The sequence below is a fragment of the Salmo salar genome, chromosome ssa07 (assembly GCF_905237065.1).
Source record: "Salmo salar chromosome ssa07, Ssal_v3.1, whole genome shotgun sequence".
Classification (NCBI taxonomy): Eukaryota; Metazoa; Chordata; class Actinopteri; order Salmoniformes; family Salmonidae; genus Salmo; species Salmo salar.
Window position 1 is genome coordinate 49650299 of NC_059448.1, and position 18769 is coordinate 49669067.

At 41.9% G+C, this 18769-nt stretch overlaps 1 protein-coding gene across 1 annotated transcript; it reads right to left on the bottom strand.

Annotated features, from left to right (window-relative positions):
* Positions 1-1343: 1343 nt before the first annotated feature.
* On the bottom strand, positions 1344-12933 carry LOC106609526 (diphosphoinositol polyphosphate phosphohydrolase 3-beta). Its single transcript, XM_014208445.2, has 5 exons — positions 12493-12933; positions 7139-7249; positions 5661-5705; positions 5332-5419; positions 1344-4021 (listed from the first exon to the last, which is right to left on the bottom strand). The coding sequence occupies exons 1-5, from the start codon at positions 12586-12588 to the stop codon at positions 3813-3815; spliced, it is 549 nt and encodes a 182-aa protein (XP_014063920.1). The 5' UTR covers positions 12589-12933; the 3' UTR covers positions 1344-3812.
* Positions 12934-18769: the final 5836 nt, after the last annotated feature.

Here is an 18769-nt window from a genome sequence, read left to right on the forward strand (position 1 = left end):
CATGAAACAGGACTGATGGTAGCGCTCACCTTGTCTTCTCCGGACAAGCTTTTTTCCGGATGCCCCAAACCCCAGTCCTCAGCAGTCCAATCCCTGTACCTTTTGCAGAATATCCGTCTGTCCCTGATGTTTTTCCTGGAGAGAAGTGGCTTCTTTGCTGCCCTTCTTGACACCAGGCCATCCTCCAAAAGTCTTCCCCTCACTGTGCGTGCAGATGCACTCACACCTGCCTGCTGCCATTCTTGAGCAAGCTCTGCACTGGTGGTGCCCCGATCCCGCAGCTGAATCAACTTTAGGAGACGGTCCTGGCGCTTGCTGGACTTTCTTGGGTGCCCTGAAGCCTTCTTCACAACAATTGAACAGCTCTCCTTTAAGTTCTTGATGATCCGATAAATGGTTGATTTAGGTGCAATCTTACTGGCAGCAATATCCTTGCCTGTGAAGCCCTTTTTGTGCAAAGCAATGATGACGGTACGGGTTTCCTTGCAGGTAACCATGGTTGACAGAGGAAGAACAATGATTCCAAGCACCACCCTCCTTTTGAAGCTTCCAGTCTGTTATTCAAACTCAATCAGCATGACAGAGTGATCTCCAGCCTTGTCCTCGTCAACACTCACACCCGTGTTAACGAGAGAATCACTAGCATGATGTCAGCTGGTCCTTTTGTGGCAGGGCTGAAATGCAGTGGAAATGTTTTTGGGGGATTCAGTTAATTTGCATGGCAAAGAGGGACTTTGCAATTAATTGCAATTCATCTGATCACTCTCATAACATTCTGGAGTATATGCAAATTGACATCATACAAACTGAGGCAGCAGACTGTGAAAATTAATATTTGTGTCATTCAACTTTTATCCACGACTGTACATGTTTTATTTATATTTTTCCTCAGTGTACATTGTAGTTACATGAGCAGACACCTTACTATAAAGCACTTTGTGATGTCTGATGGCTTTATAAATACAATTTGATTTTCCAACTTAATTTTCAGTTCATTGGGCTGCAGCCTATCATTTTTTCAACAACCTTAAAAATATTGAAGGTCAGTGAGTCTCATTCACCCCTCCTAAGTGCCCTGGAGCAGTCATCTTGTGTCCGTTTCCATGCAGTATCCTTGTGGACTTCCTGTTCTATACTGTCTTTTTATTGGAAAACGAACACAAAGTAACACCTGACCCACCCACTAACACCCCCCTCACACAACCATGCACCAACAATGTACATTTACGTCATTTAGCAGACGCTCTTATCCAGAGCGACTTACAATACATATGTACCAAAAGACTGGAGAAACACTGAACAAAATGAGTAGATACAGTACAGACATTACAAACAGGCTGGAGTCAAGTAATTCCCTTTTAATGAATTATTATTCCAAACAAAAGTCTGCAATCCACTTTATCCAATTTCACTGTTCATATGATCATAAAGGAAATTCTGTTTGCATTGATAAACTAGTGAGTGCTTCAAGACACCTTAGTGAGAGAGTGCCTGGAACAAAGTTGACCAGCACACATTCACAGCAGTCCCCCACCCATTCATTATACAGGGACTGTTTAGTGTCAGTAATAAGGGTCCATGGGGGTAATTCATTCAAAATAAAACTACAGCCGCTGTACATTTGCCACTTTTTTCCCGCAATAAATAAAAAAAAGGTCCTCACAATTCAGAACAAGTAGCATTAATGTCCTTACTTTCCTTCCTGAATGTAGTGTACCAGTATGCATTAATCCAATCCCCATCAATTGTTATATCCATAAACAATACAACTGGTTAAAGGTGATAGTTTCATGAATAACCATGTATTTTTTGAAATCCATAGAACATTACCAAATGTACCAAATATTATCATGTATTAGACAGGGATAGAGTAAGTCGATTTTGACTATATCATTCTGCCTGGCCAATTATATCAAACATTTGCCATAGGATCGATATGTATTTGTCACACAGACACAATGTATGCAACAAACAACACATGTAGTCTGACCAAGTGGCAGACATTATCCAATGACAGGTTTTATAGAAGGACTTGACAAGCCAGATGACTGTCCAATCAGACAGGCCGGTGAAATCTTTTCATGCAACAGATTTTAAGAAGGGTCAATATCAAACTCACAATAGATCCCACCTTCATCTTTTAACCCTTTCTTCAGTTATTTACTGGCTCCTAAACATTCCCTCCCAAAAAACTGCTTTGATGAAGCATGAGCACAAATTAAAATAAGCATTATCCACAATGGCAGACCTTGGTCAAGTACACATGTAAAATACAGTGCACTTGATTTAACTTGCCTAGTAAAATGGAACCAGTGGAATAATCCCAAAAGTACAAACTCCACCCACCCTACAATACCTCAAGTATTTGAAAGTTGACATACTGGTATGTATTTGACAATGTCTGCCTCAGAGGGGTATTCTTGTGATAAAATGAATGCTGGGAGTCTGGGTGAGATAGTGGTTGAGTGATAAGATTAAAAAGTGAAACTACTCATGTTTGTGTAATCTCCAGTAAAGCACTACAATTTACAAGTGTGTTCTCAACTATAATATCTCACATCCATGTTCATCGTAAGAACATTTCCATGTCCAGCCTAACCGCCAGTGTCGTTCCACCATAAATCTAACACGGAAAGCACTCATTTCCATCCGTTCGCTTTCAGACTACTTCCCTATTCGTTGTCCCATGTCATCTCATCTCTGTTCTCAGGTGGAACTGAAAGGAGAGACATTTTTTACCGTCACACCTTCACTACATGGTACAGCTTTTTTTTTGACATCATTAGAAAAACAAATCGCAAATATGGAGAAGAAAAGTTCATATGGTTGCATTTCTGTTAACCAGACACATAACTCTACACTTCTCTGCAGCAAAGTATTTACACGTCCCCTGTGTGGGGGGGGGGTTCAATCCTCATTCAGTGGTCAGACAAGATGCACAAGTGTGGATTAAGGTACATTATCTCAGCATTGAGGAGACATCATTTGTGGCAATTGAATGAAATATAGATATTATTATATTAAAGAGGGCCTGCCTTCAACTAGTAAAGAGACTCTTATGAAGAATGACCAGATCATATATGGGGCGGGGGTTAATAATTAAATTAGTATATCAAATTATTGTTATTCATGATCATGCTAGATGGAGAAAAAAAACTGATGACAATCAAGGCAACACAATTAAAGGCAATTAAATGTGAAATGCTCCATATAAGAAATACAAAATGTGTTGTTTTTACAACTAAACTTGAAGAAGGGCACCAATTACTGAGGTGAAGGGGGAGGGACAATAATGAGCCCTTGTCTTCTGTCCACACATTATGGTACTACTTGAAGTAGATAAAGTCATATTTTTGAGCTGTAGTTTGTTTGTACAGGTTAAACACCAGCCAAAGTGAATCCGACACCGTGCTAAGACATCCTTCCAGTGCTCGTCCAACTGAGGTAGCATCTCTTTGTTGTCAATACTGCGCCAGCTCCCGAGGTCCAATGACACTGCCATTTTCCATCCTATTGTCAGCCAATGACCCCTTTTCTGTGGCAGCCATGTTGTGTTATTTTCTTAATTATGGAAGAAAATAATACAGTTGACTCCAATAGAACATTCTTAAAGAAGTTACTGAAAGGCATTCCTTAACTGAATCATCCAGACACAGTTCCAAGTATGGCTTTGGTTTGTCCAAGTATACAGTAATTTACATACATGTGGCGTGAGCCGTGACTCTGAGGATTCTTATATTCATGCAAAACGTCAGTTTTCAGTGTATCTGTACAGGTAGAAGATAGTTCATAGGCGTGGGAAGGGGCCAGTCCTATCTGCGCGAGGGGCCCAGAACAGATCCTGTGGTGGGGGGGCCGTAACGAGGGAAGTTGTCATTAGGGGGCTGGCTGGGGAGCAGGGAGTTCCCATTAGTTGGAGAGCAGCTGAGATGAAGCCGCTTCAAGTACTCAGCGTGGTCCGGCTTGTGGTGCTGCAGGACTTTGATGGCTTCGTCCACTGTGAACCACTCCCGTTTACGACCTGCAGGGGGAGACAGAGACAGAGTGTGAATTACTCCTTCTGTTGACCACCGGGGGGAGGGGGGCAAGCAGTGGATGTTATACACCAACCACCTGAAGGCGGCATTGTCCTGAGTCATTTTGAAATTGAATATCACCTATGAAGTGTTAACTTGATTAAGGGTTTCATAAAAATGATTTGAACCAGAGACCTTTTGGTTACTGGCCCAAAGCGCTTAATACTTGCTAGTCGCCAAAGTTCCAGAGCATGTCTTTAATACACTCCCAATAACCAGTCAGCATTCAGAACTACTGGGGTTTTCCACATGAACTTAGTGTGACATTTGCCCTTTAAGGGGTGGGGGATCTTCTCACAAATAAATGGGATCTGGATCAACCCCATGTGTCACTGTCAATAAAATATTCTGATATCCCCTTACCAATCTGCAAACATGCCCAACGTTTGTCATCTAAACATTCAAAATGCCCCTTTTAATTTCAGCCTACCTAAAGTCTTGTGAAGGGTGCTAATAGCCCTTTTGAATAGATGTTATCAGAATACATTGATTATCTCTAACAACAGCTACGTTGTTATTGCGTGAAGATGAGGCCATAGACATGAGCTCATTTAAAGGAAAGGTCAATCACAGTGGCATGCTTTCACAACATTATTTTTGAGGAACAAGTTGTAGCCCATGTTTGGTAATCCTGTGTGTTAACAGGAATGAGGATTTTGAGTGCAAAGGAACAAATATTGGTGCGGTTAAATCGGTAAACAAAAACAAAAGAAAGACTGAGGCTGATATACTGCCTACTGTAAGATCTATAAGGACTAAAAGCTCCAGCCACTCAGGAAAAAGACTGATGAAGTCTAAAGGATGTTAAATGGATTTCAGAGGTCAGGTCACACTGTTCGGTGCAGTCAGTGGTGAGTCAAGGTCTGTTTGGGAAGGCCTGGGATAGATGACCTGCTCAGTAATCCAATCGCACGTTCACATTTTACTCTACCTTTTACCAGCTATTTTAGTCCACCTCTCCAAAGCTAGCAGGCTGGTGTCATTTAGCTGTTAGCAGCATAAGTTGAGTCTTAATCAGCCACTTTGGAATTGATGCGTTATGACTCCAAACTTTAGATTAGGTGAAGCCGGATATTATTGGAAAAATATTGAAGTTGTTTGTTGCTTGTTTTCTGCAATCCCAGGCCTTTTAGTCAGTGAGTGGGATTTCATTATTTAGTCTGTGAGGCCTGTTGCTACTGGCAATATCCTTCCTGGAGAAACAGATTATTGTACTAGACAGTGAAGTCCTGATGTCATGTGACCATAGACTCACCTATGTTGACCGAGTCTTCCCATGCTTCCAATGTCTCCGTCACGGTCAACACGTAAACGTACGTTCGGTGCTTTCGGTCTTGATTCTGCTGTAAAGTTAAAAAGAAAACTACATTTCAAAATGCAGGTTAGAAGAACCTCTGCTTTCAGAGGGTGCACATGCTTTAGGGTAGTTCGCCAACCCGTGACTAGGCATCAACCAAATCCACTCATTTTCTATTCTTGAATTTCATTCATGTGACAATTTACACTAAGATAGCAATGACAGTTTTTCAGGGAGTAAAAATGTAACCATCTTATAATTACTGCCAGCCCAGAGTCACGCCTTACCTCAAACACACCTAGGAGACGTCCCAACTTGCCTTTCACTCCTGCCTGGTGGGAGAGAGGAGAGAGGCATTAGGGGGACGTGAGATGACAGTATTGGGCCTATGGCAAATTGACAAACCAAAACACTTGCGTTAGATTAAAAAGGAAAGTAGAGAAATCCCAATTCTTAACAATACTGTGTGGGGGTTTAGAATGAAAACCTTCGACTGGAGTTAGGAGTGTGTGTTGAGATGTGAAGAGTGTGTGTTGAGATGTGAAGAGAGAGAGAGAGAGTGTGTGTGTGTGTGTGTGTGTGTGTGTGTGTGTGTGTGTGTGTGTGTGTGTGTGTGTGTGTGAGTGAGAGAGAGCTCAGAACGTTGACCAATATAATGTGATTGAATATCACAACACAAACCCACCCAGTCCTGCTGTATATTTAGAGCTCAAAATCAGAGAGGTTAGTGTTTCCAAAAAGACACATGACCCAGCCCCTATTCCCCTTCCTTCTCCTTTATCAAGCTTCACAAATAATCTGCCCATTTCCACTGGACAGGCTTTAGGACCTGTGAATGTGCTGGATCCAGCAGGGAGCCAAGTTTAGCCTGCTGACGTACCCAAGTACGTTAGGTTTCCCACCAGCTGGACCTTTGGAATACCATGAGCTCCTCAGTCACTACCCAAACCAAATCCTTCTGACCCCCTTCTCTACAAACCCACCTTGGACCCACCAAAACATACCTCCCAATTGTGTCATGTCATAAGTGAGTTCCCGTCACCCACAATCATTGCATACATCAAGTCTCTCAGAGCTGAACCCTTTAGCTGTGAAGCCACGCTGGAGAAAACATGCTGTGATGTGCCATTGAGACATCCCAGGAGATCGACAAGGTCAGTCACATGCCACAAGGAAGGCAATGGTGAATTATAGAGGGTGTGTCTCTATCTAACTCATAGTGTATATGAGAATATTTAGGGCCTACAGACATTCCGGCACATTGCCTTTAAATGACCAATCAGGGGCCAGAGTTTGATACTCATATAGATGACATGATCACTACATGACTTGAAGCCAGAGTTTACAACTAACACATTACAATAGTCTCCCCCATCGCTAAAAGGCATGTTCTTTACAGACAAATCAATGAATGACCATCAAATCAATGTGTGTTTTGTGCGTGCATATAGCTATTAGTTACACACCCACTTCGTGATTCATTTCAATTTCATCATCACTGATGATTATGGTGATGATTGATTGGATTAAAGGAAAGATCCAATCATTCTGAATGTGATATTGTTTTTGTGCATCTCTGAGCGATGCTCTATCGACTCCCGGGTCATTCTTTTATTTTTATGTGTATCTGAAAAAGTTTTGCATCATATGAAAACATGAAATGACCCTCGGAATTGATAGAACATCACTCAGAGATGCACAAAAACAATATAACATTCAGAATGATTGGATCTTTCCTTTACATGATGATGACAGGTGAACTCACCTCTTCAAACACCTCTCTGACTGCTGCGCCACAGGGCTCCTCCTCCGGCTCCATCCCTCCACCTGGGACGATCCACTGGTCCGGATGCCGACTGCTGCTCACCAGCAACACCTGGAAGAGAAAACACAATAGCTCTGTGAGTCCAGCGCCACCACAGGGCCCTCTGCTCCACCACAGGGCCCTCTGCTCCACCACAGGGCCCTCTGCTCCACCACAGGGCCCTCTGCTCCACCACAGGGCCCTCTGCTCCACCACAGGGCCCTCTGCTCCACCACAGGGCCCTCTGCTCCACCACAGGGCCCTCTGCTCCACCACAGGGCCCTCTGCTCCACCACAGGGCCCTCTGCTCCACCTTGGCTGATCGATTGACCCAGATCAGGTATTTTTGGGCGCATCGAAGCAGGTGCCTGAGCTTAAATTACACCACAGTCTGCCATGTACAACGATCCGTACAGATTGAATGAGCATGTATCTGCATTGTCATGATGCAATACACACACACACACACACACACGCCACGCACACGCACACGCACACGCACACGACCTATGGGGCTCATAGTTGCTCAGTTGTCTCTTTCACCATGTTGAGGAAATATCCAACTCAAGTCAGTCGAATACGACATACTACAGTGATCCAGCGTCAGAAGCAGCTTGTGTGGCTTTCACCTTCCATCTTTTCCCCCCATCCAGACTACTCTATACGGGACCAGTGTGTCAGCCTGACAACCATGTAATATCAGCTAGCAGCTCGGCTTTGACACTCCTCTGTGCTGCTCTAATGGGATTGTGGGATTGCTGGAGCAGACTTGTTGTTGCCCGAGCCAGGAGCCAGGAAGTGACAAGTCAAGAGAGGCAACACAGTGGATACGGCACATGTCACCCTTCCACTCTGGGTCACCACATAATGTTCCCGGACCTTAACTGAGCCGACATCTCATCAGGCTCGTCCCGGGCTAAGAGGGGATGGAGGGTGGACAGGGAGTGAGACGGTTAGCTATATTTACGGGCGCCACATACAGAGGGGATCCAACTGAATCAGCGGGGTAGACCAGACTGTCTGCTTAGTAGCCTACATTATAAAGCCATAAACCATGGACATAGGTTAGTAGGTTCATTCTATGTATAACAGACTGCTAGCGCTTCAGAATGTGAGTGTACATGTGTGTGTTGGGGGAGGTACTGTCTGTGTTTATATATGGGGGTGGGGCACCGCTGTGGGCCTTTTGCAAATATGTTTTTGGGGGCAAGGCTTTAAGCAGCTCAGGGATGTCACTGCGTTTGACAGTGTCTACCGTGGAGTTTACAAAACAAAGCTAGCTAGACTACATCCTGCCAGTATTATTTTTGCTTCACTTTAAGTCCTATCTTTTCTATTTCTTGCTCAAAATGTGGGTGGATATGAACTTTTACGAATTTAACTCTTTCCAGGAAAGATATAAGGCTTGTCAGCACCTCATACAAATTCATGTAATATACAAAACTTTGTTCATGTAATTTATGTCAACAGCTTAGGCTAACAAGGTATGTCCCACTGAAAAATCATGGCACTGAGGAACACTCGGCACAGCGAGGAGCAAAACGCCACACCAACATATTAGATAGGTCAAAGGTCAGGTGCAGATGGAGGGGGGGCCCAGAGGGAATAGAGCAGCGTCTCCCAGCGAGATTCCAGTGTGTTTTGTAAGCCTGCTAAACGGGCCAGGAATCTCAGGGAGGAAATAAACACCTACTTTCTCGGAGGAGCAATACGCCTGTGGCTGTCAAACCAACCAGTCTCCCACATGCCAGCCTACGGAGGTTTGAAGTTTTAGACTGGAGTATTAATGCATTAGGAGCGTGGTTAGTCATAACCAAAATAGACCTATGAAGTCAACATACGGAAGTTTGCTGCCCCTTGTTTTACACCAAATACACCTACTTTCAGCCTAGTCGATATTAAAAAAAGTAAGCCCAACTATATGCCAATTCCAGACCCCACGCATTCAATACAGCTTTAACTCCTATCTAGAAATGTACAAGTAGGGCAACATCATTTGCCTAGTAATAGGCTACCCTTTAGTACATCCAGACCAACAATAAACCGTACTTCAACAAACCCTTAGTCTTGTAGCGACACAGTAGACTGAAAAGACACAATGTACTGTAATAAATACAGTCTCAGGGAGACACCCATTGCTGGATGAAGGCAACCATAACAGATCGCTCCTACCCTCTGGCATGAACGCTCTTCTAGTCTCTACTGTTGTTGGAGGCAAATGACCCACCCACTGGCCCTGAGGGATGTTCCTGTTTTCCCTTGTTGGACTTTAAACCTAGTCACTGAACACCTGAACCTAGAGGGTTCCTCTTTCTCCTTTTCCATTCCTTAAACAAAGTCTCTGACATCACACAGAGTTCCTATTAACCTACTCAGGCCCTCTCAATGGGGGGGGGTCATGTCTAACATGTTGTGTGTGTGTGTATGTGTGTGTGTGTGTGTGGGGGGGGGGTGCAGGAGAAGCTACATTTTTGTTCCAGCTCCACAAAGGGGACAGATTTGATTGCTGAGATCTGACCAAAGCAGGTTGAGACAAGGTCTTCAGATATAGATAGGCCACAATCCTTCAGGGATTCAACAGCATGGGATTGGCACAAAGAGGTGGCATTGGCAAAGACAGTATTGGCCACGCAGGAGCCACAGAGGCTTTTCTCCTGTTCAGGCTTAACCTCTCTTGGGTAGGGGGCAGTATTTTCACGGCAAAATATTTTCTGAACATCACGCGGCAATGTAAAATGTTTTTGGATATAAATATGAACTTGATCGAACAAAAAATGCATGTATTGTGTAACATGACGTCCTAGGAGTGTCATCTGATGAAGATCGTCAAAGGTTAGTGCATAATTTTAGCTGGTTTTCTGGTTTTTGTGACACCTGTCCTTGCTAGGAAAATGGCTGTGTGGTTTTTCTTGTGTTGGAACTGTCCTAACATAATCTAACTTTATGCTTTCGCCGTAAAGCCTTTTTGAAATCAGACAATGTGGTTACATTAAGGGGACGTGTATCTTTAAAATGGTGTAAAATAGTCATATGTTTGAGAACTTTGAATTATGACATTTTGTGGTTTTGAATTTGGCGCTCTGATTTTTCACTGGCTGTTGAATAGTGTGAACCGTGGGTCTCCCCAAGAGAGGTTAACGAGTGCATGCAAGTACGACAGAGTAGCTGGACAGTCCCAGAGCAAACTCTAAAGATGTTCCTGGGGATGGGCTCTATACATTACAACAGCTCAGTAACAGTTGAACAGACACAGGCAATGCATTTCCTGACCTAACAATACCCTTGACACAGGTGAGTGATTGAAGATGGTCTCCATTTGTTCCACCACAGGTATCTTAAATATTTAAAAAAGCTAAGATATTACACAAAGGTTTACTTGTTTTATAGCATTACATATCAAATGTCAGCAACAAGATTGTATGTGTAGGTAATTACTAATGTTAATAAATACTTCACAAGTAAAAATGAAAGGGGAGATTGGGATGCAGTATTGAGACAGATTGGGCAGTCTCATTAATATAACTCAGTGAGAAAGCCTTCCACCTGCTCTACCACAATGCAATGTGCCTATGGCACGGCACACACTGACACACAGCCAACTGATATCTCTATTCCTTGTTCCTGAAAGAATCGGCTATACATGAGGGAGAGAACAAGGCTCCCGCAGTCTTAAGGATTAACAGTTTCTCCTTCAGGCCATCTCTCTGTGTGTGTGTGTGTGTGTGTGTGTGTGTGTGTGTGTGTGTGTGTGTGTGTGTGTGTGTGTGTGTGTGTGTGGTACAAATACTTGAGTGCTCTGATAGAGTTCTTAATGACAGACAGATAAAGTCTGCAGCTTATATGTTGCATAACAGTGGTGCAGGGAAGTCAGAGGCTGCAGTGTCTTGAACTGTCTGATACAAATTTGGATTTCTATCAGACAGTACAAATCCAAATGTAGGAGCTGTTCATAAACAATGCGTGTGGCTCAGTAAGAAATGAAAAGCATTGCCACTTTTACATTAATGACCAACCTTAGTCTTCTCGACTTTTGTTCATGCACTGAAAAATGACAATTTGCTTACTAAGTCTCCTATGACAACAAATCAAATCAATCAAATTGTATTTGTCACATGCGCAGAATACAACTGGTGTAGACTTTACCGTGAAATGAAATAGTAACACATAACAATGGAATAGGTCCTTAGATTTTGGTTATGATAAAGTGGGCTTATTTAACTTGTTACGGTAGTAGGTCTATGTCATATCTGTATAAATTGTGGCTTTAAACATTTAAATAGTCCTAGGCAGAAACTATTGGAGCATGTTATATTGACTGAAATGACACATGCATAACAATATAGCCTATTTCATGGAAATAATTGCTTCCCATTTAATTCTTTTTTTTTATGTGTGGAACGAGTCCTATATGTCGTTATAATTTCGGGGAAATTGACTTGGGTAGATAGTCCATTTTGTTAAAACAGACTGTGAACGCTTGCATCGTGGTGGTGCGTAGACTATCACGGTGAAGCACGTTAAAAACCAGAAACTATTACAAGTAATATGTCTAGGACTACAGCAACTTGTTAAAGATATTCTCTCAAACCAGAAATATAAAAACAAAGCACTGATTGAGACTACTTTTCAGTAGGCTACCTTTGGTTTTAGCCTAGGATACTGAAACCCTGTCTTACAAAATGGCCACTTCATCAATAACGCATTTTCATTTCATTTTCATGAGGCAGCAGAGATTATAAAGTGTAAAATGATGACGGTGATATTGTTAGTAGTATTTAAACTCGTATGCATTAGTACAGTGGTATCGTCATACAATGTAGCAGTGGCTGGACTGATGTCCCGCCCGTCAAATGAAACATGCAACAGAGCGCCTCGCCCCCCTCGCTTTGCTCTCAAACTAGCCCAAACTGGATAGCCGCAGGCAGTCACACAACACCACTAAGGATGTATTACTAACGCTATGGAACGTAGGCCAATAAAAAGCGTGTAAATAGACTAACACTTCTGTTTTTTTGTTTAACATCAAGCCTACACCTCTAATCATTAGGTTTTGAAAAAACCCTCCGAAGCATTTCTTTCAGACACCGCAAGACAGCCCCCGCACATCGACATTTTCTGATGAATTAAGTGGTAAAACCACAATGAAAACCTATTTAAGTCTATTACAATAGGCAATTATAGATACAATATTGACAAGTGTAGGATATAGCCGAGAACAGTGGTTTGGTTTAAAGACAGGACAGCATCGATCCCCTGAACTGTCAATGAGAAATATAACCATCTAGAAATATAATCATCTAACGTTAACGTTATACCTCTTCTTCACGGTCGTTCTTGAAGCACAAGCATGCCGCTCGTTTCTTGAAGCCCTCGCCATCATAAGTTCTGGTCTGGTTCGGCTTGAACTTCATTATGTAGGTTACTACTCTCCTCGCCGGGCAGGCAACGAAATCCAGAAAATGAACGAACGAAGAGTGAGTCACCAAACCAAGGTTCTGGATGGCGAAGAGAAAACTGGCATGTGTGTGTCACTGAGGTCCAATAACGCGATATACCGGCAATCTACCCATCGACGGTGTATTTTCCTATTCACTCCAATTGCGTTTAGTGCGTTCTTGTCAGAGAATTTCCTCCGTGATGTTGGGTTAATGGATGCAGTTCAGTCCCCCATACCCTCCACTTCTATGTTCAATCGCTTATTTAAGTAGAGGGAGTCAATACTGTACCCTCCTCCGAAGTCCTCCCACCTTAGGTAGTAGACTACAAGGTAGGCTTTGCGCAGTCGCTGACTGTCAATAGACAGAAGGCAACCTAGCGGAGCGCTGTTACGCACGTCACCATTCGTCTGATGAGGATTGGATAAAAATATTGGACAAATCTAGCTGTGATTGAACATCTATGCAGTGCTCACTCCATCTGACTTTAGGCTTTCTTGAAAAGTAGTCTATCCTGTTTGTTCCATACGCCCACCCATATGGATAGGTAATCTAGAAAAAAGGTTACCATTTTTAACCCTTAAACCTATAACTTCATCAGATTTAATCAATATAAGATGTAATGTGACATATTGCCCTGAAATGTCAGTAGCCAAGGTCTTTAAAAGACTCCTTATAATAGCCTCCACTGTTAACCACTGTCTTGGGATTGGGGGTGGTGGAAAAGAGGGTTTCTGACCTTCCACTTTTTCTGTATTCACATCAGAAAAAGAAAAAAAAGAATTTCACAAATAAAGCACTGTCAATTTTATAGCCTACCTTAGCTACTCTGTGATGACTATTCATGCTATTGACTGAAAGCAAGTTGGGGATATAGGCCTAGTCTAGGTTTGTTCTGTTTATAGCCTATAAAGGAAGGTGGGCCTACTTGAAGATGTCTAGTTTTGTGTGTTAATGTATAGCTTGTATGTTATATAAGACAGGTCACACCTACCTTCCCCTCATAGAAAAAGGTTCCATATAGAACCTTTTGGGGGTTCCATAGATGAAGCAAGCGATATAACCCTTCTTTTTTAAGTGTAAACACATACCAAAGACATTTTGTATAGGAGTTCCTCTATCTTAGTCACTGCATTTCACTGTTAGTCTACAGCTGTTGTTTACGAAGCATGTGACATGTATTTACTGAGGGTGTTGTCAAAGTAGAAAACAGTTTATTATTGAGCCAATGTTTTAGCAACTGTAAATGCAAGTTTGTTTTGTTACTTACTGACACTAGTATTGCATAGCAGTAGAGAAATTGTACAGACAATACATTCAACAACATCTCTACCGGAACCTGAATATTATATTTGTCATTACTGGTACAGGGATCCTTTAGTTGATATTAAAATACAAAGTCTCCTGTTTTTTCCTCTGCAGAATCCATTATCAATGTTCTGGTCAGAGACCTTTGTCAAGACAAAGTGAGATTCACACAAACATCCACATATATGGTATATATACACACCTGTGTTTTGGTGCTGTAACTCTCTGCACCATAAGCGAGAAAAGCATGTAATTGTAAGTGTTAACCCTTCACCTCTAAAGGTTTTCAAATACCAGTAAGGCCAGTGTAGTCATCTGTCAACCTGTGTTCTCGTCAAAATTGGAATTCAACGACTGAATCAAAAGAACTGTTAACTCGATTTACTTTTCTAACTGGATGCCAGCAGGACAAGCATCCTTCCTCACACTCTTCATCAAAGAGATTGTCACTCACAGAGTATCAGAGTTTTGGAACTGACAACCATATCATGATGTGATTGTTTTTAAGAGACGATGGACTGAACTTAAAGAGAAAAAAATTGATTAGGTCATGGGGTGAGATAGCCTGCTTTTTCTTAAGATAATTGATCGTTACAGTTTGAAATGACTAATCAAAATCTTATCAGGGTCTTACGTCAGATAGAGCAATGATTCCGCCTGCACTGAGCGACGAACGTTGTGTGGGAGTGACGAAAGGCAATGGGGTAGCCTTTGATGTGTAAAAATCTCATATGAGCGGAATTGCAAAGATGTCAGACTGTGTTGTGGAACACCAAAATAACATATGCCTCGAAGCTATCTTCCCTGTCTCAATGGATCTCTACCATCTACCATCTTTCCATAACTTGAATTGGTCTCTAAAATCCCTTTTACCAAAATAATAACTTATTTCTACCTCCTTCTCTTACACAAAGTACTGTATATCTCTGTCATTATCTTAGAATAGACAGGGTCTCAAAAGTCAACACTCCCAAAGAATAGACCTGCAGAAACTTCTATACAAAAAGTCAATATCGTCATCTAACTCAAAATCAGTCATCTACAGCATCATCTTGCCCAAAGTAGAAAGGATATCAACAGCCCATAATATTAGCTGCAGTTCAAGTGAGAAGGGGGATTTGATTTCACATGCTTTAAGGATGACAGAAAGATGTGTATGAAGTCACCAGATTTGAACCTCTGCCCATTCCTGTAACCATTCTAATGATAGAGCCGCAGTCTAACACATTTGTTCTCTGCCATCGCCAAGGCAATCTCAAAACACACACAGAACACACACAGCTAGGCTAATCCGACTGTTCTTCATCTATTCTGTCACTTTCCTCGTTTGCCAATGATCCACTCTCTCAGCACAGCCGGCTCGGATTGCCCTTTGTCCCAATTAGAGTTTGAGATGATCAAGTCACTTGCGTAAGTCCCTTTTAGACAGTATTAAAGGGGAGGTGCTTTGGTCTTTGAATCTCCCAGAATCATGAGGGCATGGCCCATTGCCAGTTCATTCTAAGAGCAGCAGGCTCTTGAGCGGCAATAGCGCAGCCCCCACCACGACCCATAAACCTTTCCCTAAAATGTCATATTAGGATATTTATATATGGCTTGTCGAGCAGCATGGGTGTAATGTATAGGTCACTACTACTGCTTGGATGGGTTTAGCGAAAGCTAATGGTCCTGTAAGCATAATTTATCCTATATCACACATCCACACTCTCTCACACACGCAGGCATGCACGCGCACACGCACACAAGCACAAAAACACACACACACAACTGCTGCAACCAGACTCTTATTTACTATTGCTAATACTGCTAAATTTAAAACACTTGTCCCCCAATGCTCCCTTCTCTGATAAATGTGTAAATGTTGGACAATAAATTGTGCCTTCCTGTATTATACTTATGCTAAAATGTCTATTCTATTCTACTGAGTGATTTACTTTATGTTCCTATTCTTATCTTCTATTATTTATTATTGTTGTTGATTGTCGAGAAGGAAACTGCAAGTAAGCATTTTATTGGACAGTGTATACCATGTGTATCCTCTACATATGACTAATAAAAACGTCAAACTTGAAATTGAAACTATATATCATGCGTACATCTAGATATTTGAAGTGTGTGTAATGTGAAAAACTACCACCATTACTACAAAGAATATTAATGTTTTAATGTTGAGACCAATGTGTTTTTTTCTATCTAGAGAAATCAAATCAAATCAAATTTTATTTGTTACACGCGCCGAATACAACCTTACGGTGAAATGCTTACTTACAAGCCCTTAACCAACAATGCAGTTTAAACAAAAATAAGAATAAGAAATAAAAGTAACAAATAATTAAAGAGCTGTAGTAAAATAGCAATAGCAAGGCTATTCCTGAGCAATAATAGGTATTCATCCACCTGATGCAAGTTTTTCTTGATGTCATACTCTGACAGTGTGTCCTCATTGAGAGACAAATAACAGATGATGAAGTGAACTCTGACCGTCTGCTTCGACGGCCATGATGGATCTAATGTTGCTGTTGTCACTATTGAATATATAACTCCCCTCTATCTGTGTGAAACAGAATCCTCCGCCTCCATATCAGTATTTACCAATGAATGATCAGTGACCCAAAAATAGAACCACAAAGAGCAAAATCATGCAGCGTCATTCTAGGTTACCTTATAAGGCTTTTATAAAGCCTTTATAAGCATTACATGAAACATTTGTACACATGTACTCACAGTAATTGTCATAACTGATCACCAGGAAACCTGGAAGATGTTTTATACCCAACAAAACAAATGGCTGTTGGCTTAATTTTATATTTTATTTCTTCCCTGACCCTCAGGTCAATAGTACATTGCCCTCTGACCCTAACCCTATACATTGAAGGGTCAAACAAGCAAACAAACAAAATGATAGCATTAGGGAATGTCACAAGGTAAAGGAAACAGAGCAACTATTGTGACAGGGAATGAGGCCATAAGTAAACACAGCTTTCACAATTATTATATCATCACAATAACCTGCTCTTAAGACATAATACTAACAATGGGTGTTTATCACAGCCAGGTCTTTCTCATGGCCTTTCATTAGGATAGGGAAAACATCACTTAGACACAGACCACCTGACATTATAAGCTACGCTATTATAGGGTTGTGTGTGTGTCTCTCTGTGTGGGCATGTGTGTGCATATGAGTGTGTTTGTGTGCCTCACTGCCTCTCTGTGGGTGTCTCTGTGTGTGTGTGTGTGTGTGTGTGTGTGTGTGTGTGTGTGTGTGTGTGTGTGTGTGTGTGTGTGTGTGTAATGGTAGTATATTACCAACTACAGTTACCTATAGACCTGTTTCACCTCCCCCTGAGGAAAACAATCTAGTCCTCTGTTGTGTTGCACTCACAATGATAGCACTGTCTCCTTGAGCTGGAACAAACATGGACATGCTGTAATCATGGGAAGAACAGTGTGCTGAGACATAAACAAGGCCAGGGAGTGACAGTGTAATTGCTAGATTGCGGGAAAGTTCTCTGAATCAAAATACACAGCATGGACAGAGGATATTGTGGAGAACAGTCTGACCTCCTCCAGGTATTTTGCAAGGAAGACAAAGGCAGTTCACTTCATTCTTTGAATGGGCATTGGATTAATATGTGTTTTATTATACTTAGGGCTTCTGAAGTAGACTGAACTGAAAAAGCAACCTTCATGGTGTGGTGCCTTGAGGAGTAGAAATGTAACGGGTAACTTTAGACATGTAGTCAGCCTGGAACGCTCATGCTGGGGGAGTCTACTAAACTATATGGATTTTTTTAAAGAAGGCTCCTTTAAGGCTCCTTGAAGTATAAAAAAATATTTTATGAAAAAAATGTTTAGGCCTTACAGCGATTAGCCCATACAAACGCATTGAATAACAGATTCACTATATGGAACAACAGATAGTCCCCCCTCCCCCCCAAAAAAAATCGAAGGAAGTTTGTTCTGAAGTGTCTGTCTTATATCTGAAAGATACCCCTTATTTTTGGCACGAAACAGTCTCCATGTATACTTCAATATTTTCAACTGGTACCGGGGTCCTTCAGACGAGTCTTGTGAGGCCTGTGGGTGTCCTAGAGCAAAACAACCGAAATGTACAGTACGTGTTCGTGAGATCATAATAGTTTGTACGCCAAACCGTTTGGACTCTACAGAAGACCGATTTTCGGGATGTCTCGTGGTCTGACAAACACCACTCTAGCTCTGTCACCTTTCACCGCAGATGCGGAAGTGCGAAATCGGCGGATAAAGACGCATCCAATGCAAAAAAACAGATCTCTCTTAAACTAACAGATTTTATGGGAATTTTTTATTACCGTAATTAGATTTCTGCGGGGGCTCGGACATCAACTCTAGGGTGTTTTAAGGGTGTGGTTCACAGCTCAATCAGCCATCACACCATGGGTTGCGTCCCCATAATCTCTCCTTCCTCCTCAAGTGTGTACTCATTCACTGTTCTCCACAAGTTTAAAAGCATTGGATTGGTGTAGGCATGGGCTAGAGGAGTTTACATTCAACAGTAATTTCCTTTCAAATCCATGAAAGGAAGTGAATAAGTCCACACTTTGGGAGAAAAGAGATGTTATTGGGACACATCCCATTATCAGTGGCTGCCTCCATTTTGAGCAGTGTATACCAATTCCAGTCCTCCAGTACCACCAACAGCACAGATTTCTGTTGTAGCCACAGACAAACTCACCTTTCAATTCATTGAGGGCTTGATGATTATTTGACAAGTTGATCAGGTGTGCTCACAAAAAATGTGAGCTGTTGAGGGTACTAGAGGACAAGTCGGGAAAAACGGATTTAGAGGAGAGGACTGAGAGCAGGTAGC

Excerpts from the sequence above, each read along its gene's own strand:
- LOC106609526 (XM_014208445.2), bottom strand. The coding sequence starts at position 12,588 with ATGAAGTTCAAGCCGAACCAGACCAGAACTTATGATGGCGAGGGCTTC. Across the intron at positions 5,420-5,660 it reads GTCTCCTAGGTGTGTTTGAG|CAGAATCAAGACCGAAAGCA; the intron begins GTAAGGCGTGAC and ends TTAACTTTACAG. Across the intron at positions 4,022-5,331 it reads GGAAGACTCGGTCAACATAG|GTCGTAAACGGGAGTGGTTC; the intron begins GTGAGTCTATGG and ends CTCCCCCTGCAG.